This window comes from Pipistrellus kuhlii, unplaced genomic scaffold (assembly GCF_014108245.1).
Source record: "Pipistrellus kuhlii isolate mPipKuh1 unplaced genomic scaffold, mPipKuh1.p scaffold_m20_p_9, whole genome shotgun sequence".
Lineage (NCBI taxonomy): Eukaryota > Metazoa > Chordata > Mammalia > Chiroptera > Vespertilionidae > Pipistrellus > Pipistrellus kuhlii.
The window spans coordinates 25641258-25655803 of NW_023425595.1; the positions used below are offsets into that span (position 1 = coordinate 25641258).

At 47.3% G+C, this 14546-nt stretch overlaps 1 protein-coding gene across 2 annotated transcripts in view; it reads right to left on the minus strand.

The window, feature by feature from the left end:
- Positions 1–14546, minus strand: part of PARVA (parvin alpha) — a 138505-nt gene that overhangs the window by 14004 nt on the left and 109955 nt on the right. For both annotated transcript variants that reach the window (XM_036426506.2, XM_036426508.2), the window contains exons 5-10: positions 14168–14308; positions 9763–9878; positions 6453–6511; positions 4363–4382; positions 3073–3134; positions 2298–2366 (exon numbers count right to left, since the gene is read on the minus strand). In XM_036426506.2, coding sequence (XP_036282399.1) covers positions 2298–2366; positions 3073–3134; positions 4363–4382; positions 6453–6511; positions 9763–9878; positions 14168–14308 — 467 coding nt within the window. The remainder of the gene's footprint in view (positions 1–2297; positions 2367–3072; positions 3135–4362; positions 4383–6452; positions 6512–9762; positions 9879–14167; positions 14309–14546) is intronic.

Below are 14546 nucleotides of genomic sequence, written 5' to 3' on the forward strand. Positions count from 1 at the left end.
TAGTTATATGTCATTTTGCTTTGAGTCGTAGTTTCTAAGACCCCAGTGATAATGTTAAGTGAAGATGTAGTGTATTGCTTACTATCTGGGAAAACAACAAAGTAATCAGGGCACAAGTTACTGGCAGAGTACAACTGTGTGCTGAGGGCCAGGACAAGAGGCTTAGAGCCCTGTTTTCCCATCAAGCACAGTAGTCTGGAAGGGTTGGGAATCTGGTCTAAGGGACCATCGATTCCTGGGCTAAGCAGAGGGATTCAGGTATTCTGCTCAAGGAAGGGCAAGGTGAGTGTGTGCTGGGCACTGGGGCAGGCTTTGTGGAGGAGTGGAGGCCTGTGGGATGAGGGAAATTTTGGAAGGAGTAGGTGTTCTAGGAATGGAGAGGGGCCTGAGCAATGGTGGAGAGGTCGGGTAAGATTCTGGTATCCTAGAACCTTTCAAAGGAAGTGGGGCCACCAAATGTTTATGGGCATAAACAACAGTTGCTAGAGTTCACAAGAGGCCAAAGTTCTTGGAATCATCTTAGGAAACTTAAAAAAAAATTGCCCGGAATGTGAGCTGGGCCCAGAGTCAGAGATCTGCCAGGTGGCTGGCTAGTGGGCCTGTGTTTAGCCTTTGTTATGGGCATACAACCCTGCATGAACTTGGCAGAGGAACAGCTTCCTGCCTGCTTCCATCCATCAGGTGGGTAGGGCCTGAGCATGACTCATCCTAGGTCACCCCAGAGGTGGACAATTCAAGAGCAGACCCGACATCCATGTTAAAATCAAGGCCAGCCCCATGGAAACAGTTAATTGGGCCTCATTCTGGCTATGGCTGGAATAAGCTGAGGATAAAAAATTCCAATCTTACCAACTCACCGGAGGACCTCGAGTTAGGATCGAGGTTACTCATAGCTCTGAGTGTCACTGACATGAACAGCTCCCACCCTGACTGCTCTTTCTGATGACTTGATGGTAAAACCCGCAGACAAATACCAAACACACTCACCAGAGACTCCCTTTCATAGCACACCCTGTCCATGCAAACTTAGGCAAAGTCCCAGAGCTCATTCTAGCTCACTCGAGGAAATATCACTTTTCCAGAGTGTTCTCTAACTCCCCAAAGAGCATATAAAATTCCCACAGAGTCCAGACACACTCAGACACTACTCAGGCACAGACCTGGAATTGCTTTTATTTATTATGTATTTATTTAAAAATTTTTAAAATGATTTCTGAGAGGAAGGGTGAAGGGGAGACAGAAACATCAAATGATGAGAGAGAATCATAGATTGGCTGTTTCCTGCATGCCCAAGCCCGCAACCCAGGCCTATGCCCTGATCCCCTGATTCATAGGTTGATGATCAACCACTGAGCCACACTGGCTGGGCCAGGAATTGCTTTTAGAAACAAGAAGAGATGTCCATGTGCTCAAAAGAAAAATCTCATTTTAGAAATTCATCACAAACGAAAGGAGGTCGGGAAATAGAATACATTACACAGCCTTAAAGTATCTCCCACTAAAGATTAGTTATTACTTATAAAGGAGAGAGAGGACCTTTGCATTAGGGAGGTCTGGTGGACACTAGCTTACCTCTGTGACCAAAGTTACTATCACCAGTCACGGACTACTGGACAAAAGTGTTTGAGAAGGCAGCATTACTCAGGCGGTGGTGTTACTGAAAATGCATAACCTGAATCTAATTGTGAGAAGGGACATTTAGAGACATTCTGTGAATCAAATGGCCTGCACTCTTCAAAAATGACTTCCTGTAAAGAAAGGCTGAGGATCTGTCTATAGCAAGACACTAAAGAAACATGACAACTAAATACTGCATGGGAGAATATTAGGGAGACTGAAAAAACTGGAATATATAATAGAGTTTCTTTGAACCAAGTGACATTGTCAAAAGTAGTCAAATACCAGCAATTGCATATGGTTGAACCTAAAAAATGTATTCTATCAATGTTAAAATTACCAGAATTGGATCAGTGGGTGTGGTTATCTAAGAGAATGTATTCATTATTAAGAGGTGTATGTTGAAGTACTTAGGTGAAGGGGGGGGGGGGGGGAACACACACAAATGTGGCCAAATATTAATAATTGGCGTATGTAGGTGAAGAGTGTTTAGATATTCATGATAACATTCTTGCAACTCCTCAGAATAAATTCAGATAAAGTCCAAAGAGGAATAGAATCTCCTCCTTCCTGGAAAAGCTTGTGGAAAGCCCTCCTGGCAGTGCAGGGATGGGGCACTTGGAATGGTAGCAGTTGAGTAGGGCCTGGCTCCCCACCCAGCACTTGGGGCTGTCACTCACCTGGGTTTCCAGTTCTGTGACCTCCAGGTTCAGTTTATTCAGATGCTTGTTCACAAAAGTGATGAGAGTCTAAAAAAAGAAGCAGAGGCGGCTTTGAGATGGAGACTCACCAGTGCCAGGCCCTTGGGGCCACCTTTGTGACTCCACCGTGAGGACAAGGACCAGGGAGACTCTGCTGAGAGCACTGGGCCTGGAGTCACCGTGACGAGCTGAGTGAGGATGAGTGAGCAGCCTGGGAGGCTTTTCTGCAAAGCCCCTGGAGTTCCTAGGAAAGGAGGCTCCCAAGGGTTTACGGTCCTGGACGCCATGTGATTCAAACTGTGAGAGGAGCTGGGAGTCCTGAGTGAGAGGTGGAGTGTCTGACCCCAGGGTCAGGGGGCCAAAAGAAAATTAAGAAGGAGGCCAGAGAAGAAATGACCCCACTGGGTCCCTCCTTCCAGGCCCTTTCTAGGTGCAGGTGCCTTTGCCCAAGGAACAGAGGGAGGTCTGTGTGTGGAGGCAGGGACGGCTGGAGATTGAGTAAGGGTGGAAACAGGGTGCTCATAGCAGTCTCAGAACCCTCTGAGAGAAGCTATCACACTGACAGGAGAAGAAAGGCACTGGATGAGTCTCCAGTGAGAAGAAGGGACAGGAAAAATGGACATCAAGTAGGAAAGCCCATGTTTGATTTGGTGGTGAAACCAGGTTTAGGAAGCTTGTGAGCTGTAGGTAATGATGTTTCCTAAAATATTTTGCTCCATCCCCACTGCTTCCCTACCAGACACCCCTCTCCCACCTTTTTCACCACGTTGAGCTTGTCTGGTGCATGGTCGAACAAGGTGTCGAAGGCATCACGTTCTGAAAAAGAGGGAAATGTCGATGAAGGACATAGCTGATTCCTGGTGGGAAGCCCACCCCAGATCCTGGCCACACGGTCAGGTACAGATGGAAACTTTCTGGGGCATGAGGCTGCGCTGGGAATTCTAGAAGCTGAGTTTAGGGCAGAGATTTGGGGTATGCTCACCTAAGGAGCTGTGTGTGTGTGTGTGTGTGTGTGTGTGTCCATCCTCTGTGTCAAACCTCTTCTGGGCCGGGATTGAGTGGCTCGGTTAGGCACTTTAACTGGGGACCTGTCATTTCTCTTCAGTCTTTGTATTCATTACATTATGATTTAGTCATGGCTCTAAAGTGTTTCGGAAGCTTTTTGGAGATAGAACGATATCCAAATATCAAATCACTTCACGCCCTAATGATCAAAACCAGGACACCCAGCCAATCATCCTGGTAGCGTGAATCAATAAGCAGGTTGGGAACTTCCTCTTGAGTGATCTAGACACTTCAATGCTTTGTGCTTCAGTTTCCTCTTCTAACATGCCACCTGAGAAAGAAACCTCCCAGGTGTGTTATGAGATAAAAGATGAGAAAGGATGTGCATTGCTCAGTATGCCTACTGATCTGAGTTGTTTTAGCATTACTGGAATTATTCAAAACATGCACAGCAAATACAGGATCACAGGAAGTAGCAAAGCCACACATCCCACATTCTCTGAACTGGGAAGTGAAATAATGGAGGGAAACCTGGGGCAGGGAAGGTTCCGGGTCTGTATTTCCCTACTCTGTACCGCTGGGCAAATCCGAGACTTCCAGGAAAGTGATTGGGACCTCTGACACTCAGACTTTGTGAACAAACCCAAAGTTCTGGGAGGTGGGAGAGACAGGAGCTATGAAAAGGAAAGAGAAAGAAGCAGCTTCGAGAAGGGCTGGGCAGAGAGGAGACAGTCCGAGCATGTAAATACACCTCCTTTCTTTGCTGTCACCATATGCTTCGAGCAAGACTGCCCAGCACCCATCCAGAGGCCCAGCAATGCCCATGGTCTGGTTAGTTGCGAAAGGACTGTGCAGCTGCGGTTAGTTTTCCTCTTCCCGCCAGTAAGCAGACCCTCCCTACCACACAGCTCTGTCACCAGGCTGGTGGTGCAGACACATGCAGGACGCAAGCTGAGTGCTTATGCTTCCCAGCTGTTGCAGAATTAACCAGACCCCCATGGAAGCCACCAGCACCAATGGACAACCTTACGCAACTCACCATGCCTTCCGGAGAGAGCCCTGTAGGAAAAGGAGAAAGAAAACAGTGTGAATCTTCTCTCCTCGCCCTTGATTGAAAAGCCCCAAAGTTCTCTTGGCATTCTACACTTAGTAAGTTCACTGCCCAGGATACTGTGGGCATTGGCCTAGAGAGGGCAAGTTTTTCTCCTATACATCCTGTGATACCCATCAAATTGCACCTCACCTTGCTCCAAGATAGGTTTTTCTCAAAGAGGGCAGGAATTGGAACTGGACTTTTACCAGTGAAGCAGCAAAGAACTAAGAACACAAGTGTTAAAAGACAGACTACTTAGGTTTAAATCCCACAGAGCCATTTGTCTGCTGTGTGACCTTGAGCAAGCTACTGAACCTCTCTGGGCACCAGGTCTCTTATCTCTAAAATGAAGATAGCATGTTGTGAGCATTACATAATTTAATATGTAAAAGATTTTAGCGCAATTCCTGGTATATAGGTAATGCTCAATACATTTTTTTCCTTAATATGTTTTGGGGTCTCATTAGTTTATTCCAACTGCGCTTCTGTCACCCATTACATGATTTGTGGGTAATGCATTGGAAAGAATAATGAACTTGGAGTTTACTGCTGGGTGAACCAGTGATAATCTCCTTCTCCTTTGGGCTGTGGGGTTTTAGGAGGTATAATCATTGCTTCATGTGTGCTTCAGAGACTGTAGTGTATTGTCAAATTATTAGGAGTTTGCATCCTTGTTTATGTCTATGTGGCAAGATGGCAGAAAGGGACCATAGGAAGCACAGGGGCAGCTGAGAGATTGCTCAGAAAACTGAAACTTCATGTTCCCTGATTTGGGAGCTTCTCACAGGATCCTCTCAGACACGTTTTCCTCTTTTCCATGGATAAGCGGAGGTTAGGAGAGGTAGGGGCGGGATGGAGAGTAATTCTCCTCCCCGTGGGCCTGTCAGGGCAGCTTTCAGCCCGCCCCTCACAGAATCAAGGCCAAGAATGGGTGTGCCTTGTACATCAGCTGCTTTCCTGGCTGCCAGAACCAGGCCCTGGAGTGGCGTAGAATAAGGCCATCACCTGGACATCTGGGGAAGGGCCTCCCCGCACCTCTGCCCTATCCTGGGCCTGAAATGCCCACACTCCTGGGCCCCTTTAAGGCACATTCATAGTGAGGTCCACACCGCTCTGGACCTCCGTCAGCCACTATGGGGGAGAGGAAGTGAGTTTCCTAGAGATCGGGCTGAAATGGTGTGGGTCAGCTCTAATGGGGAAAAGCCAGAAAAGTCAGCAATGAAGGGCATGGGCAAGGGAGGGCAGGGTTGTTACCACGTTAAATCCTCACACTCTGTGGTTAGCAAAATGCTCCCTGCTTCAGAGATGAAGACATTGAGGGGCTCAAAGTTGAGTCAAGTGGCAGAGTCTGGATTTGAACTCAAGTAAGGCTGGCTTAGAGGTCTCTGCTCTTTAACTTCGATCTTCTTGTTCAAGAGAGGATAGAGGAGGGATGGACCAGAAAACAAACTCTGCCCGGCCTTGCATGTGGCCAGGGCTCAGGCCTGCCCAGGGATCTCAAACCCACACACGGTCCTGCTCTTTCTGCTTAAGACCCAAACTTGTCTTCCCGGCGGCAAACCGCTTACATGTTTTGATATTTCAATTTCTTCAAGTAAGTGAAAACAATAAAAACACCACTCTAAGGTAGAGAGGGGCTTTCTGGGTCATGGCATGTGACCAAATCAATCAGATTCAGAAAAGGAAGAAAAACGTTCTTTTGAAGGCTAGCAATTTAAATTCAAGTCCATGTTTATGGCATGACGATTTCATGCTGGTTAGCTTTTTGGGGCACACTTTTTTCCCGGAGTGCCACAAAATTAGAATTTTTCAATCACTGCTAATTCTCTCTCCCCACTTCCCCACCCAAGTTTGTACCTTAAGCATTGAGAGGCATGTTTTGAATGCATGGAAAACGCTAAGCTATAATCATTGGCTGAAGTATAATCCCTCTTGCAATCCCAATAAATGAAAACTAAATATCAGCAAATGGACGAATTTCGGAGAAACATCTGTGTTCCATTACAGAATCGCTGGCAACAATGGTGTTGACATACTCTGTGTTACCAGTTATTTCCTCTTGGATTTGCCGAGACTGGAGGATTCCTTCTCGTTTCTGAAACGGGGGTGTGGAGAAGGGTTGGGAGGAGAAGAGAAAAATATACTTTAGAAAAATACAAAATACCAATTAGCATTCCCAATACTGAGAAAGTTACTGGTGCTGAAGAACGTGAGTCTGGAGTTGAGAAGCTTCCAGAAGTGAAACAAGGCCCCTGACTTCCCGGGTCTGGACCGTACCATTGGTACTCCAGTGCAGTTTCGTGTTTAGTCCAAACAAGTAGGCTGTTTCTTGGATGGTGAATCTTTTCTTTCTTTATTGGAAGACATTCTGTTGGAAGCAAACTGTTTGCCTCCTGGAGTAATCCACAGTAAACCAAATGGAAATGAAGGCCAGGGTGTGTCTGCCCTCCAGCTGGGGCCACAGAGGGAAGCCGAGAAACACATTCAGCTAAGGGAGCTGGGGTGGAGGAACCGGGGCCCAGCTTGGAGAATTCAAATAGAAGGAGAGTTTGTTTTTCCTTCTTTTTACTGGGTAAATACAGGAGCTTTCAAATAACCAGAACAGTCCTCAGGTAACTAGCTTACTCTCTGGGGGAAAGTTAAGTAATTTGGAGGCCCACCCAGCCCCTCCATCCATCCACCTATCCATCCATCCACTACCCACCTACCTACCTATCCATCTATCTGACATCTATTCCACCCCCCTCCCATCACTTCATCCTCTCTTCTTTGTTTCATTGATCAGTGCCTTCTGAGTACAATCCCCTAGTTAGTACTTTCTATGGACAAGCCCTTGAATTGGAGTTTGAGGAACTTAAAGAGTAAAACGTCACAGATGAAGCAGGTATATGAGAATGGTTTCCCCCAAACAGGGTTTTTGCCTGATGACCCAGGAGAGCTATTAGTAGGATTCCTTTCACTCTCAAAAGTGTCTTGGGTAGTAAATCACATGGTCACCCTATGCAGAGACAAAGGCACATTCAGCTGGAGATGGTCAGGGAAATCACCCAAGGGGAGGGGTCCTTGAGCTGGCATTCAAAGGACACAGGAGAGGCCATTCCTGAGGAAGGAATGGCCTAAGGAAAAAGGCAGAGTTAGAGCACAATGCATTGAGGGGGAGGTTTGCAGGGAGGGTGCCACGAGACAATGGGGAGCCAAGTGAGGGCTGGTTTAGAATTTAAGCCTCGCTGGGTGAGCATGGGAGCTAGTGAAGCAGTGCTCGGGTTCAGGAGGACCTTCAGGTGGGCATGAGCAGGGAGATGCATTGCATCAGGTTCCTTCATAGCTAGAGGCCCTTGGAGGGTGGTCTGGGTGTGGAAATCAGTTGTCACAGCAAAGTCATCCTCCTCAAAGGCGGAGGTGAGTGTCCACAAGGACCTTCTGGCACTGGTGTCCTGTTGAAACCTGCCTTCTTGACCCTCCTGCCAAAACTTCCGGAACCTTCTCCTCACATTCTCAATAGCCACAGAATCTAGGGTCCTTGCAAAATACTGACAGAAGGAAAAGTAAACCTGGGTAAAGGCAAAGAGTATAGCTCCAAGAAGTTAAGAAGAATGGACTAGCAAAGCAAAAGAGGAAGTAAACATCCCTTAAAGGAGACCCAATGAGGATACATCAGAACTTTCCCAAATACACCTTTAACATAGGTAATGCTTTTATGGGGGGCTGATGGAATCTGTGTCCTTGTCTTGTGAGGCCGTTCACAGATATAAAACCTCAGCCACACATCATGCAGAATTAAATGCTTCTGTACACAAGGGAGAAGAAATCTGGGTTAAATGACCCCTCACACGGCAGCCACTGTTTGTTCCCCTAAAGAGCTCTCTGTAGTTCAGTGACTCACAGCCAATTCCGAGTCCTGCTTCTGTGCCTGCTTAGCTTGATAAAGCAAAACACCCCATAAAACCTGACATGCATTGATGCCATTTTATGTAACGTGTCCTCTTTTCTCCCTCATGCTAACAAGGCTGCCCACAGGACAAATTAAACCAACAACAGCCTTCAGATGGCCCATAATTGAGCTCAAAACAAGGCATAAGGCATGGGCTTGCAGTGACCACTGTTTCAAAATAGGAGCCCGCCGCCCCTTCTCCTGCTCAGATCTTGAATCATAGTTAAAAAAAAAGTAATGAAACGGATTCACACATTATTGATGGGTAAAAATAACATAATAGAGAGATGGCCTGGATTCACTAGGAAGATGCTTGGATCAGGAAGCTCAGGGTTGGTCACGTATCCACAGCAGATAGAAAATGCTCAGGCCCATGCTTGACACAGTTGAGTGCTCAATAAATGAGGCCAATCAGTCGCCTGCACTTATGTCTGCACCACACACATTGGCATTGGCTATGGGCCCCTGATAGCCTTCTCTGCTGCTTATCTGTAGGCGGGGCCAAGGTGTCATAGTCCTATTATACATCCCCACCCCACCCCCTGGACCCTGGATGTGTAGCAAGTTCAGTACCCAGAAGGTGTAAAAGAAATTTCATTTAGGGCACAACTAAGCTCCCCCAAGTCCTCTTCCATTCACATCTGATCCCTGAAAGCTCAGCTCAAAGACCTTTTGTCCTGGAAACTGGCCTGGCCTGGTGTGGCAGAGCTCACCAACCCTCCAGGCTCTTCCTCACCACTGGATGCAGAACTGCCATGTTATTCTCTATTCCAGATTCCTGGATACTCCAGGAGCTGCTTATGAGGGGAGTCTTCCCTTGCAGCATGATTATTTGGAAAAGAACAGAAACAAGCAAACCAAATGACCTTTTGCTAAATGGCATGAAGTTGGAAAATAAAATTGAATTTGAGCATCTAATGGGGTTAGGGGTAGAATGAGATAGTCACAGGGAGAGTGCACACCCTCATTGTGGAAATTACACCGCCAAGTGCATGGAAATTCCATCCAACGATCTGGAAAAGATGACTTGAGAGCCCAGCTGTGCTTCTCGGGGCGGGTGAAAAGGGGCAGTGTCCTCAGTCCAGGCAGGGCCAGTCGGGTCTCTCAAACACACACACACACACACACACAAACGTGCCCTCACGTCTATCTCTTCCTCATACCTGTGCACCACTGTTTACCCAAAAGATAATTCTCGATGGCTTGCAGGGTGTGCATGCACACATACACACACACCTCTTTCCTCCTTATCCTTTTAGACAACCTCACAAACATACACACCACACATCCTCAAATATACCTTACACAGTCACCCTCCTAACAAAAACACGTAAACCCCGGTACTTGCCCACCTAAGGCATTCCATATACAAGCACACACTCTTCCACCCTTTGCACACATGGCATCTGTCTTACCTGGACCACAACCACTTGGATGGAAACATGGTCTGGCAGTCGGATTGGGGCCCTGAAATACTGGGACAGAGCAACCAGCAGGTGTAGGATGGCTACCAGGCTCTTGGCATGAACAGCTGAAATGAAAGATGATGTAAAAAAATCAGAGAATCTTCTAGGTTCTAGGCAGATACAAGCAGATATTCAAAATGTGTCACATCCACTGCCCCTGTATTCCCACCCCTGAGGATCAGGAGACACCCTGGGTCATCGCAGGCCTCATCCTGGGCAACCTCATTCTTGGCCAGGTCCCAAGGAGCTAGCTTCTTAGATCATGCCATTGCTGGATTTCCAAGGTTGTGCCTCTGATTTGATCCAAGGCTCCCACAGAGACCCTGACAGTGGCTGAATTCTGAATTCAGGTCAGCTCTCCACCACCTCCATGTCTTTGTTCATTCTATTTTAACAACCATGGGTGTGTCTGCTTTGCACCCTCCTTCCCTTCCCACTTGACTCTGAGCCCTTTGGATTATCACCACTACCCTTGTCCCTCGGCTCTACCCAAAGCAGGCTCTCAATACATAGACACTGAGCCAGGAACGCTGGACCCCTCCCCCTTTGATGAGGGCTCTAAGATCCCTGGAGGAAAGCAGGACTTATCTAAAGGGCTTTGTTGCTCTCTTGAGTGTCAGGTATGGTCAGTGCAGGCAGTGCTCCTTGGGGAATACCTGGGAGGAAGTGTTCAGGACCAGTTGGCTTCTGTAGCTACAGAGCGATGTGCTGGATGCTAAGCTCTTTATACTAGAGAAATCTGGGCAACTATTGGGTTATAGCAGTGGTCGGCAAACTCATTAGTCAACAGACCCAAATATCAACAGTGCAACGATTGAAATTTTTTTTTGAGAGCCAAATTTTTTAAACTTTAAACTTCTTCAAAATAGACTCGCCCAGGCCGGGGTATTTTGTGGAAGAGCCACACTCAAGGGGCCAAAGAGATGCAGTTTGCCAAGCACAGGGTTATAGTTTTCTCAGTAGATCTGAGGAGAAAGGGACGGAGACGTAATGGGGTGCACACATGGTTGAGCAGACTGGAGCTTGAGTTCTGACTTGAGCTTGAGTTTTGATTTGACAACTCAACCATTTATTTACTGCCGACAAGACCTCTGGCAGGCCACTGAAGGACTCACAGCCTCAATCTGCTCATCTTCACAAATGGGGATAGCTGTGCCCGTGCAGAAATAACGGATGTAAGAATCTCCAGAGATAATGTAAACAAAGTTCCCAGCCCGTAGCAGGTGCCCAGGAATGGTTGATATTTTTTTATTACAATTTGAGAAAGTGCCTGGCATCTAGGCAATCAAACCACTCTCTCCCCTTTGTTTCTCATAAAAGGGAAGTTTCACCAGACACTTTACCTGCCTTCACAGTTCCTACCAGCCTCGTGATCCTTCATTACAGGGGTCATTTAAGGCAAGAACAAAAAAGTGCCCATTTTGTGGACTTAGCACGAACCGGGCCCAGCGTTGGGTGTCCTTCTGTCTGGGCCAGGATTGATGAGTCTGCTCTACAGAAGCCTTGAGAAATCACCAAGAAAAGGAAGTGATTCAGACATTCCTTGGGAACTCATTAGAGCTTCTTGTTATCACAAGGCTTTCCACGGGCTGCGGGGCAGCCGCTCGGCAACACCATCCAGCAGCGAACAGCCAGCGATCTGCTGCGAACTCCACCTCCCAGAAGTGTTCAGCTCTGAGCTGCTGAGGATGTCAAAAGTTTCACCCGTCAGGGCAGCCTCAGAGAAGGCTCCCGATGTGGTGTGCGCACTCACGTGATCAGAACGGCCCCACCCACAGCCTAGTCGCCCAGGGTTTCAGGACATTTGCTGCCTTTCCCCCCTTTAATCACAAAACACAATGCTAGGAAAGCTGTAGCCCTAAAGCTTGCTCTTGCTCGCTGGTGACAGTGTATGTCATCGTGACTGTCTGGGGAGCAACACAGAGAGCTGTCATAAGCACCATACCCATGCCAGACCCTTTCAACGAGTACTCTGCCCGGGGAATTATTTTTTCAAAAGAAATAATATACAGTCGTGTCTCTCTCTCTCTTTCTCTCACACACACAATAATGAACATCTTTGTACATGTAGTATGAGAAATATATTGCCACTAAAAAAAATCTGGAAAATACTGTCCACTAGCAAAAGGTTCCTTTAGACCCATGGTTTGCAATTTTATTATTATTATTATTATTATTATTATTATTATTATTATTATTATGCAGAGAAACCTTTGTTCTAAAAGCTGTTAGGCAAAACAGATGAAGGAAGAACAGCTGCTGCTCCAATCCCTGCATCCTAATTGCAGTCCCCCCCTCCCCCCCAGGTGCTTCTCCTCATCCCGCTTATCCTGCCTGGAAAGATGACACAATGTCCTCCAAGTACCAGGAAAGATAACGGGAGGGACGGTGCTTCCCTCAGGGCTGTGCCTGCCACATTCCTCCCGGAGGAAACCAGGGCAGCTGGTAAACAGGCCTGAGGCCTCCTAGGGAGCTGGCCCTGGAAATAATCATTCCCTCCCACCTCGTCCTTTATCGCCCTTCTGGGAATCTGTGACAGGACTAATTCAAGGAAAGCAAAAAGAGACACCACCGAAGACGTTCAACTCGGCACCGTCTGATATCGGCCACAGGCTGCCCACCGCCCTGAAATGATCAGCGTCCAAAGGGGTCAGGTTTCCTAGGGGATGCTCACCCCAGGAAACAGAGCGGCTATCAGAAACGGTAACTATGAAGACCACATGGGAATTCAGAAAACATGTATGACTTACTACTGAGTGAAAAATAGCAAAACATACGATGTACTGGACCTCATCGAATAAAAACATGCGTTGACGTGGAGGGTAGGGAGTGAAGATGCAAATAGCCAGACGAGAGAGGCAGTGTGAGCGATTATTTTACTCGTGCACATTTCCCTGCGGGAAATGACAGTACACAGGGTGGTGGTCCTCATGTGGCTTGTACAAATCCCCACCTCCTCTCCGAGCCTTTCCCCAGGTGGGTTCTCTCGTAAGGTAAAAAGTGTTTTGTTTGGAAGGGTACATGGAGATGGTTCGTATCCAGAGGAGTCGGAAATAGGATTAAAAAGCAAAACAAAAAAACTAAGCAGGGGTCTTGATCAGAGGCCTTCGATGCTTATTACTTTATGCTTCAATGCTTATGACTGTTGTGGATTTCCAAATGCAGGTACCTTTCTCAAACCAGTGATCAAGCTTCCTTTTCCCTCCCTCCCTCCCTCCCTCCCTCCCTCCCTTCCGCACTGAGCACTATTAACACACCCAGGACACAGCTCAGGCAGCATCGAGGGCCCAGAGCCAGGGCCTCCCCCTCCCCATCCTCCTCTTATGTCTCCTGGCAGAGGATGCCCTGTTCCGGTGCTGTGCTTGCTGGCTTTTCACACTGTGCGAGCAAAGGTGTAATTATGCTGAAGGAGGTACTTGGTGTCTCGCCTCCAATGTCAGATGTTAGAAACCTGCTGGAGAGACTGTCACTGGTAGTTACTGGGTCTCTCCGTTGAGAGGTGAAGATTCCTTTTTCTTTGCTAAGTTTGAAAGGTGTTTTTTATGGGGGAGGGGAAGGATGTGTCCATTTTAGGTTTTAGAAATTGAGTTCACTGAGATATAGTATTGAACCCTTTAGTACTTAAAACAAAGGCAAAGAACGCAACCTAAATCATTTTATCAATCTAAATTCACACTTTTATCTATTGCAAGCAACTAAACAACTCTGGACTCCCCACAGGAGGGAAATAACGTCTCTATGGATTCATTCGGTTTGCTGATTTAATGCTGGTTCTGCTATGGACACATTAAGTCCATATTAGACATCTAGGCCCTTGAAGCATAAGAATGAATGGTTCGCACTTTCTGAGATCCTTGACCTGGCTAGCTGTGAAACCTGAACTGAAAAATCCTGTGCCAGTGCCTACAATGTCAGCCATATCTTTGTTTCTTCTGGAAAATGAGTGATGGAGAGAAAGGCTGTGGGTATTGTTCTAGAGCCTGCCCTTGCCTCCTCCCCCTACCTCTATCCCCCTTGGCTTCTCAGCTGCCTGCACTTAGGGATCTCTGCTTCCTGAAGCCCCTACAAGAGCATTCTCAGAAGGTCATGCTGGGACATAGATGTAGCTCAATGAACACGAGTGTCCTTCCTCTCCCTACCTTACATGAGCTCCTACAGAAAAGATATCCTGGATTTTGACATCACTTGTCGCAGAGACAAATCCTTAGGGTAGGAGATGTGTCCCTCCTTAGTAAGGTGAATGGGCCTGCACCCACCCAGGGCCGGCCAGCTTCCTGGCTGGCTTCTTGGAAAAACCTCATGGTACAGACCACCGGCACCATTCCCCAGACCCGCCTCTCTCGGTAACACTCACAGTCCACATTCCACTTGATGCTTCTGGGAGGAAGTTTCAGGGTCTCATTGATCTTCTCCAGGACAGTCTGCAGCTTTTGCTTCTGCGCAATCTCTGACTGGGTGACCTCAGCCACGTTCAGCTTCTCACTCTCCAGTTTCTCTGGGGCGACACAGGAAAGGAGAACAGCTGTGATCTTTGGCCACAGACGACCCTAACTCGTAGGCCTAAGCTCACACATTCACGAGCTCGCTCGACATACACATGCATACCTCCTTTTATTGCACTTCGCTTTATTGCTCTTCAGAGATGTTGTGTTTTTTACAAATTGAAGGCCAGACCTAGCAAAAAGATTATGACTCATTTTATTGCAGGGACCTGGAACCAAACCCACAGGATC